This window comes from Montipora foliosa, chromosome 2 (genome assembly GCF_036669935.1).
Source record: "Montipora foliosa isolate CH-2021 chromosome 2, ASM3666993v2, whole genome shotgun sequence".
Classification (NCBI taxonomy): domain Eukaryota; kingdom Metazoa; phylum Cnidaria; class Anthozoa; order Scleractinia; family Acroporidae; genus Montipora; species Montipora foliosa.
Genome location: NC_090870.1, coordinates 10,999,396 through 11,009,395, shown reverse-complemented (window position 1 = coordinate 11,009,395; position 10,000 = coordinate 10,999,396). Strand labels below are relative to the sequence as shown.

General features: G+C 41.6%; 1 protein-coding gene across 2 annotated transcripts in view; it reads right to left on the bottom strand.

Annotated features, from left to right (window-relative positions):
• Positions 1-10,000, bottom strand: part of LOC137992407 (tetratricopeptide repeat protein 37-like) — a 56,622-nt gene that overhangs the window by 7,651 nt on the left and 38,971 nt on the right. The window contains exons 34-45 of one of the 2 annotated variants that reach the window (XM_068837739.1): positions 8,410-8,484; positions 7,940-8,111; positions 7,040-7,133; positions 6,543-6,629; positions 5,305-5,432; positions 4,092-4,215; positions 3,594-3,712; positions 2,878-2,936; positions 2,553-2,599; positions 2,213-2,285; positions 608-664; positions 1-69 (exon numbers count right to left, since the gene is read on the bottom strand). The exon at positions 1-69 is cut by the window's left edge and continues 202 nt beyond it. In XM_068837739.1, coding sequence (XP_068693840.1) covers positions 1-69; positions 608-664; positions 2,213-2,285; positions 2,553-2,599; positions 2,878-2,936; positions 3,594-3,712; positions 4,092-4,215; positions 5,305-5,432; positions 6,543-6,629; positions 7,040-7,133; positions 7,940-8,111; positions 8,410-8,484 — 1,104 coding nt within the window. The remainder of the gene's footprint in view (positions 70-607; positions 665-2,212; positions 2,286-2,552; positions 2,600-2,877; positions 2,937-3,593; positions 3,713-4,091; positions 4,216-5,304; positions 5,433-6,542; positions 6,630-7,039; positions 7,134-7,939; positions 8,112-8,409; positions 8,485-10,000) is intronic. The other variant, XM_068837740.1, reaches the window with a different exon arrangement.

The window sequence follows — 10,000 nt, the reverse complement described above, 5'->3', positions numbered from 1 at the left end:
CATTTTGTTGTCATGGTTACGCAAGGCTCCTGAGCCCACAATACCAGCGGGGTGGATTGCGGGATTGTGCTAGAAGAGCAACAAGATTGGTGCTAAGGTTTGATAACATCACTCGCAAGTGATTGGAGGCTCCAATGAGATAGAAAAGAAGGAAATGTATCCTCAGAAATGTCCTGGCCGCCACTTCTTTCCTTAAAAACCACCAATATGGCCTACGTGTGCTGCCATGTTAAAACCATCAATACATTTGGGTCCTGCTAAACCACGATTAGTGCCAATTGCAGCATTAAGAGCAAATTCCAACAGCTTTCGCCGCGTTCTCTTTATCTCAAACAAAAGGGAGATTTTTCTAACGAAAACAAATTACAGTTCACTGACTAACGTTAGTAAGCGGACAGGTTTCTTTAACCGAAAAAAGAAAACGTTTTCGAAAATTGGCTTCATACAACATACAAAGGCTATAGAGATTGAGATGTGGAAGCACAGGTCTCAAAGACTCCCAATCGATTGTTCTAAGGAACTGAACAATGATGAACTATAACAACAAAGCCAATCATAATTTAAACACAAATCTGCGAAATAAATAAACGCAAAACGATAAACGAACCTCAACAGAGTGGCTCCCACCAAGTCTTGCGGAAGATTCCGAGCAGCAAGCCGCAGCCTGAAAAAATGAACTTTCTTTCATGCTTGACATCACTTTTGAAAAACAAAGCGAATTAACTGCGATATATGTAATAAAGTTCCCTTTCCTAGACCTAACGCTGAATGCAAAAACTTCTGTTTTAAATGCTAACAAGCCTTTCTAGCCTGGCTTCGACGATCAAATTTCAAAAGAGTTTTTGTTTTTTTGTGAAGGTAGTAGGTCTAATTAACATAAAGACAAAAGAATGTAAAGGAGATTGCCATTTATGAAAGTGGTCCACGAGCTGCATCATTCGAGAGAAACGTTTGATGATTTTGTTTTTTCCACCAACCCATAGAACAGCAATTTTAGGGGGTTCTTTACAAAACTAGTAGATATCCAGATCAATGGAGCATCACGAGTACAGTACCAAGAGTGAATAACTTGCATTGTTTTGATGTTAAGTATTCCTCAAAACGTACTGCATTACGTGTTGGAGAAACAAGCAGATTGTATCCAGTGTATAAGAGAGATTAGGCACGCGAAATTTTTGAGGCACTGACGGAAACCGGAAGTGAACATTTCGCACGACAGAACAGTGGTCTCCCTCAATCTCGACCCCAGGGCTCTTCTCTTGACTGAGGGAGAAAAGAGCTCTGGGGAACCCTCAAATAAAGTGTCTTCTCATTGGTTTTCGTAAAGAAGAATCAAAAGTGTCTCTGATTGGTGCATTCATGCTAGCACGAGGAGTGAGCAGGCGCTGCAAGGTTCAAATAGCAAATTTTTGGTTATGAGAACCCTACGGCGCATGTTCTCCTGCATAGAGTTTCCCAGGGCCTTGGGTCGATCCGAGACTAAACAATACAAATGTAGCAGTGTGAAGACCCATCTCGTTACCAGGGTCCACTTTTCTTCTGGTCAGCACTAAGAACACGGGCTCTGGCCACTTTCAACTTATGCGCAGGCGTAGTGAAGGTCCATTTTTGTAACAGTTGGAAGTTGGCAATGACTGTTGTTTCAAATTTCTGAGCGTGCGTAGAGGAGCCGGAAGTCCGTGATTTGCGGGACTTCCTGTCTTGGAAGTGGCCAGAGTCCGTGTTCTTGTTGCTGATGAAAAGAAAAGCGGGGTCTGCGGACGAGATTGTGTGCAGACAAGTTAAATAGGAAAACAGGTCACTTCTAGTTGCCGTCCGAGCCTCAAACACGTCGCGTGTCTAAGCTCCCTAATTGTAGCGGACGCGAGCTCAGTTTTACTCAGCACCGTCATAAAACCTTTCATTTCAGAGGGCCTTTAGAGGATGCCCATGTAATGTTTTAGAGCTAAGCGTCAATGCTTTTTTGCCATAAAAAATTCAAAACGTGCATTTTCAGGCGAAAATTTTTGGCGACCACAATTTGACATCTGGCGACTGAAATTTTTTATCTAGTCGCCAGTTGGCGCCCATATAAAAAAGTTAATCTCGGACCCTGGCATGACTCCGTTCTTCGGTGTTTTTAAAGCAAAAGAATTCTGGGTAGAGTACCGTTTCTCCGGTTTACGACTCGGAGACAGAAGCTTGATGAAAACCAAACTAATTCATCGTATACCTCGAGTTCGTCAGGGCAGGCTTGCAAGAGATAGGATGCCAACTGACTCCATAGTACACTACTACTAGGATTTCTGCAAAGGAAGCCAGAAATTAATGTATTTTTAAGATATCACATAATCATTGCATTTATCTATTTATCTGTATTATTTGGACGTCCAGGTGAAGACTTTTGTGTGCGACTGACGTTTCGACAATATTTAATAGCATAAATCGACTTATGCGCCATTTTTTTGTTCTATAACCACATTTTGACGTCATCTGTGATAAAACTAAACAGACAAACGGCAACATGCATGGGAGGCTAACAGCAACATGGAATTTATTTGTTAAATACTTACCGGTGAATTGCTTTCATGATATGACTTCGTCCGAGTTTCTGATTTCCCTGGAACAGTAAAATTATAAACGGCGCATAAAGATGAAACGTGCACTATGACTAAGGGTGCAATTCTTGTCCTGCTTTTTTTAATTGAAAGTTTTCGGAAAGGTTTTAAAAATGACCATTTTGGACTGCATTCTCATTTAGCAGCCTTGCCTTTCAAAAGGAAAACGAGTCAAACATTTATAGAGCCCGGAACTAGTCTACATGCAATACGCTGAAACGAGCGGAAAAATTACTACGTCCGAAAGTGAATAACGTAACTGGTGTTCGACTCTCAATACCTGAAGAGCGTAGAAACGAGAATACAGATAACAAATGTGTCCATTCAGGACTTCGCTTCCTGAAAGAAAAAGAATACAAAAAAACTGAAATCACAGGGACTACTCAAAAACTCTATGTGAACACCACGTTTGCATGGACACGTGAACAGGCCCTAGTTGTTGTAGGGGTGGGTAGCAGTTTCCGCGGGAAAAATTGGCCTTACCTTAGTGTAGAAAAATAGATTAGAACACAGATTGCGTAAAAAAGTGCAGAAACCTTAATACGAAGCCAAAACAAGATGGCTTACAAAAATGGTTAATAAAAATGGTTTGAACCAAGGAAGGACATATCTTCATGAAATTGGACCTTTCGGTTGAGTCTAGTCCTGAGAAGGACTGTCGTAGGCGACTGTCGATTGTAGAAATACTTTGGCCTTACCAATCAGTTCACAATCCAGAGCCACGGTATTTTTATTATCGACTGACTACACACTAACAAATGCTGCAGCAACTTCGGTCTAGATAAGAAGTGTAGACCACGGTCAATATCGATTTGATGAATTTGGTTGTTTTTCGTCCTTTTGAGACAAGACCCTGTAACAAATAGAGACCTAGCAAATTACCCAATCATGTCACAAGCAAGATACCACTTTTGTGGGAGACCACTTTGGGTATTGACATCAGGTCACCTTAAGTTACTGATGGTTGCCTTATATTGTATCTATTAAACCACTTACCGTTATTTGCTCTCATCAGTTCGCCAAGTGCAGCTCCAGCTAATGTAGCGTCACCATTAACCAGGCCGAGAGTGCATAGCGCCATAAGCCCCTGATTGCAAGCAGGCTTTAATTGTGAACTGAAAGCCAATAACAGCGGACAGAATTGTTCCCAATAATATTTCTACGAACGTTACACGTAGATCGTAAGGCTAGGTGTGAAAGCGAAGCGAGTTCGTGTTATTTCCCGTAAGAAGAGACCTATGGAATGTATATATATATGAAAGCCAAATATTGAAACTGAAGTATAAAACGAAAGAACAGCGCAATTAATTTAAAATATTTGACATTGCAAAGAAGCCTGGAAAAACAACAACACAAGGCTTGACCAGGGCTCGAACCCACAACTATGACCGCTGAACCGCGCCGTCATGGCTTCGAGTCAAGGTAGATTTTAGTGCATTTGAATAAGAGAAATTCAACTAAAATCAATCTGTGTTGTCGCATCTTTTAGCGAACCTCTTAAAAAGCATCGCTTTGGCTGCATCTTTGTCATTCAATGCATATCCCAGCATGCCAAGCGCTGTTATAACACATGACCTGTCAGTATCGGTCTCAGCCAATTGAAATGCTTGTTCATAGGCTGCAATGCAAAATAAAAAGAATATTAGATGTAAAAGGAACCCCCTTGACATCGGAAGTGCATCAAACCATCAACATAGTCCTTTCATTACGTAAATGTCTCCAATTTTGCAATTTTTATCAACAAGACGTAGCAAACTTGGAAGTTTGAATCAGTGAGAGGAACGGGTCGACTTCTAATGATGTCACAAGCTGCTTTACAATGCTAATTTTCTTTGACAGAAAGAATTACAACAGTTTGTGATGAGAAAGAACTGCTCATTTCATGATGAAAAAATCTCCAGGGGTGAACGATAGAAAATCAAAGCTACAGTTGGCGAGATTAATCCCAAGTTAAAGGTGAAAAATACTTCGGGTTACGTGCACTGTAATAAGAACACATGGCTACAGAGGGAATGGGGGTGGCCTGTCTTCGGGTATATCTTGGCCGAATTTATACCAGAGACGAATAACTCGTCTAAAACGAATATTTCGTCTCCAATTCGCACGTTTGTCGAATCAGCTGAAGACAAATTTTGGTCCCTAATTCGTCTAAACACCGGATTTATATCGACCATATCTAGCATAACTTCGGCTATTAGCCAGTATAAAAAATACCATAATACTCTTTGTTTGTCCCTCCAAAATTTCGCATGAGCATTGTTTTTATTTTCTCTTGGGATTTACAATGGTCCCTAGAGAAACTGGAGACAGTGCTTATGTAGAACTTTGGAGGGGCAAACAAAGAGTATTATGGTATTTTTGATATAGGACTTTTTCAACCAACCTCTAGGGACACCAATAATAATAGAAAAATGTACGATTTCTGGTGGACGCACAAAAGAAGCCAATGAGAGATCTTTTCTTTTCGTCCACCGGCATGGCGGCGATGACGTCACGTGAAAACCTCCTATTGGCTATTTTGTTGAGAGATTTTGTTGAGAGATTTTGTTCAGAGATTTAATGCTCGGAGAACGAAATTAGGTTCTTCTTTGTCCTTGACGTTCGTAAGTAACTGCCGTGCGGTCGTGATAGGTCTGTGAGCAACTCCGATGTTGAAGGCTTTTAAATGCGTGCGATGTTTTCTGGGGTTCCCTGTTTTTGTTGTCACCTTTATAGCTTTCTTTTAACTGGCTAGCCATGAACAATGACAGCGCGAGACCGCACACATCATGGAACTCTTTCAGCGGTTTCACAGCCTGATACCTTGCAACTGATTCCTTGTAGCGGCCCAACGAACTAAAACCAGATGATCATTATTAAAGACTTACTGCGGGAGGAAGAGACTACAGTTATCGTTGCTTAAGTTCCTTATGAAAGTTTCAGCAACTAAAATGATAGATAAATAGGTAAAGATATCATTGTCCCCTTGCACTGGCACGACAACTGCACAAAAATACTTGTTTTCTGGTCGTATGGTCCAGAGTTCTGACTTTTTAAAATCCCTTTTTCTTTCGGTAGCGATTTTCCAGGCTGCCCATGCGCAAGTCGATTTCATATGCCGACTGTAATTTATATCCATAATTATATCAACCTACTTTAACCTTTTTTGCTAATATACTTGTCTTTTCCTTATCGCTACATTGCGTCTGCTGGTAAGCAACTTTTTTTTCTTTGGCAAAAGACGTACTTTATATATATGGGGTGAAAACGGAGGTTTTCAAATGAGATGACATCAACGGCTCGTGATAACGAAGAGAGCGCATGTGCGCGCATGCTTTATAGGTGAAGGTAGACTTCGTCGAATTATTTTCGCGCATTCGTGTGGACAGGCAAATACGCTTCGAACTCGCTACGTGCGGGCGCAGATTTTTTCATATGCGGAGAAAAACAATTCCCTTTTAGAATCGCATTGAGACAATTCGCAGAAAAAGTGAGCGCAGGCGTTAAATAAGTTGGTAACGGCGCCCGATGGATCTTTCGGCATTATTCGTGCCTGCAAACACTTCGCGCAGCGGAATCGCGAATACAAGAACCTCTGCGGAGGAAAGATCTTGTGTGCTGCTTTGTGCACATGCTAAGGCCGTTTGTGTAAAAGAGCTCTTACGACTAGTTTACATAAAGGACGAAATCATGAGCAAAAGCAAGATACATAAACACGGTACTGTCTCCATCGTTATCATCATTTTCTAGGACAAAACACACAGAGTACAACTCACTGAGTCTGCGTAAGTTTATAGTGAATGAAAACAGCGTTATCTACGGGGGAAAAAAGTCGACTACGTACATTGGCATGGTTGCTTAGGAACTTAGGTACCTAAGGTTACTAAGGAAAACTGGCCTATCACAGCGCGAAAACGCGCCCACAAATCGTGCTGAAAAAGAACATCTAACTTAGAAGCAGCTTACCAAAGCACTCTCGCGTGATTTATCATCACGGCATTTAAATGCCTTTGTTTATCCTCACTTCCACTTCCCTGAAGCAATGTTATTGCCCTGCGACAAGAAATATAAACGCCAACTGGATCATTGATATCAACAGTGCATCGCAAGATGGGCACTGAAGTTTGAGTTTGGTGAGGTTCCAGCACTTGGCTAAGTAGCCTGACTTCTGGCTGTTAATCATGGAGCACATGGGGATAACGATAGCACTTCAAATAACACTCTAATATAAACCTTTTTTGAGATATAAATATCTGTTATTGGACAGCCCTTGACTCCGTGAGCAAGGCAAAGGTTTCCACCAGCGACCCGAACATAAGAATAAAAAGCAACACAAAAACTCCGTAGCGAGCTCAAGAAGCTAATTAACAACAAGTTAATGAGCGTGAGAATGATGTTGTTTGAGCTTATGTTTTTGTCGCTAGTGCAAACACCCCACTTAACATTTCACACAAATCACAAACCTTTCAAAGGCCTTTTCTGCTTGCAAGAATAGTCTCTGGTTCTCCAGTATCAGCCCATACATGTTAAAGGCACCAGCGTTGTTTCTTATACAATCTGCAAGTCGTAAAAAGACACGTTTAAGCTAAAGTCTAAAGGGTTATGATCACCAAGATGAAGACATGTCAAATTCCTTCCCAACAATGAGCATAATTTTTAATGAATTGATTTGCCATAATTTTCTAGGCGTGGAAAAAAAAAATTAAAAACAAACTCCCCGCGTTTTTTACGACCTGATCATCAACGTATTTAAAACCTCTAATTAAACCAGTTAAACGGAAGCACGACTCGAAACAAGGAAGAGATGATTTAATTTCGGGTAAAAATCTTGAATTGAATGAGAAAGTTGTCAAATAATTAAGCTTGCAAGTTGTAGATGAGGATCAAGTATATTTAAGGTAAACGTAAAGGTCCTTATTTTTACGAGGGAAGCACGTGACACAACCTCGTTCCCAGGGCTTTTCTACGCCAAGGAGAGAGTGGGCCTGGAAACGAGGTTGCACGTGACAGTCAACTAGAGTTACTGATAAACTTGTGGCCCTCGGTGCGCACCTTTTACGCTCCTTCATCCGTCAATGCTCCGTTTTACGGGTATTCAAAGCTCCAGCTACATGGATCACAGCAAAGTCGAAACAGACGTCGATCGAACTGGCGACCCTCCAGCTCCGAAGGCCGCGTACTAACCGACTGAGCTATGCTCCAGTACTATGAACAAATGAACTGAACTTTTCCAACTTGGTATATTTACGTTCACATTGTAACCAGGGTGACAATTACAATATTTGAAGCTACTCTGGTTTGAAGAAGATGTAAAGTAGTTGGAAGAGACCTTTCGAACTAACGAGCTAATCGAATGGTCTCACCTGTGTATTTACTGAGGGCAGTTGCAGACTGCAGCACGGCTTTGCGGCACTCCGGATGAAGATGACAGAGAGTGGGAACTGGTTGCCCCTTCAGTATCACGTGATTCTCGGAAGGCTTGTCCGGGAGGAGGCTGGAACAAACCCAGTGCGCATAACCGATATTTCCCTCGCTCTAAAAGATGAGGAAAAGAACCGTTGCAACAATCAGCATGATTTGTAGATTCGTCTTAAACCTATAGCAGCTGAACGGGAATTAAACATCCTGGAGGGAGCCCACTTTAGTGGCTGTTGGTAAAATGCGATAGTGCCCCAAACACTAAGTTACAATGCTTTTTTTTTTTTGCCTCAAACGGGCCAATCATCACTCGAGAGAGCAGAGACACTCGCAGTCCCCAAAAGAAGAGCTTACGGCAAGGCTAAACAATGCCCCTTGAAGTCAAAGGTAGATTTGACTAGGCGATGTTTCTTACGTGAGATCCCAGCTCTGTCGTGTGTCGAAACAGGTCCATGGCTTCGTCACTTCCTATAATCTCAGCAATGGTGGCCTGTAAATGTCAACGAAGAAAACTCCATCTCATACAAGTTACAATGACCACGCGAATTGTTGGTTGGTTTCTGAGTGGCGCCGAACCTCACTAACCAAACAAGCTTCATGATTGGCTGAGAGTTAGCATTGCGTTTACGTAAAACGACGAACGGCAAACGGCAGGCTTTAGCTTATCAAAACAGCGTGAAGTGCCGGAAATGTTCTTTGTCTAACATATCTCTCTTTCTTTTAAGAAAATACTTGACATCTGTAGATATCTGGCAAAACAAGTTTCTTTCAGTTTTGGCATGCAATACGAACATTTCAGCATGACTTTTGCGATTTGCCGTAAATCTCTAATAACGAACGAATTCAGAAAACTACAGATTTTGCCAAAAGCAAGAGGGGGACAAGCAAAAGGACTACAAATGATGCAAGTAGCAATGAGAAGTTCAGTTTGTAATGATCAGGGTTTTTTTGGAAAGCTTTTTGTAGTAGAATACTATATCTCGTTGAGATTGCTTCGGAATTCGGGATGGGTACATCTGCCAGTTGGAGAGCTCTGAGGATCTAGCGAAAGATGTTTTAATACTGAGCCACAGGTGACTCGTGCGACCTAGTAACAAACTACATATCTCTATCTTAATCAAATAATTATTTCGTCTTTGCCATCGCTGCTGGACATGTCGGTGAAGTACGTGAAAGGGCAATTTTATATCTACTTACTAGGCTGCGAGCAGGCTCAATTGTTTTGGGTATCGAGCGAGTATTTTGACGGCGGAGCCTCTTGCGCGCTAGAAGAATGGGGCCATTCTTCTCGCACGCTGGTGGCTCTGCTGGCCAAATCCTCGCACGATACCCAAAGCAAATGAACCTACTTACAAGAAATCTTTCGCTTCACAGTGGGCTCACGTGACAGTAGAACTTTTTACAATTATGTGTTTAGTTACCTGGCCTTTAAATTAGAGTGAGGCTAGAGTTGACCTTGCTATGATACAGACCTCTTTGCTTTTCTTATGCTAACGATGTTGTTCTCCTGCTAATTAGTTGAAATTTACATTTTAAAAAAAGCAGTGAGGTTTCTATCAAACAATGTCAACTCTAGCCTCACTTTTCATTCATAGGCAAGGTAACTAAGGGAACTAGTCAAAACTATTATACATGAAAAGGACCCACCTTTGGGGTAGGCGGGTTCTCAAAGACAACACCTATCTTCGAACTTATCACATGATCATTACCGACAACATTTTATTGGCTTTTAAATTTGAGTTGAACACAGGAATATTCAGCTAGCAAGAGTCGGCATTACTAGAAAAACACGAAAAGTGAGGTTTGGATCTCACTGTAATTTTTTACTGCTGGATAGAGGGTTTTTGCTATGCAATATAGACACCATCTTTTCACGTTAAGCAAAGGGGGGGGGGGGGGGGATGCAGGCAGACACCACCATCTATTTTGTGGTTTGGTGGGTCCTGTTCGAATGTAGTAGTTTTGACCACTTCCCTAAGCACACAACTGTATAATGGTCTATTGTC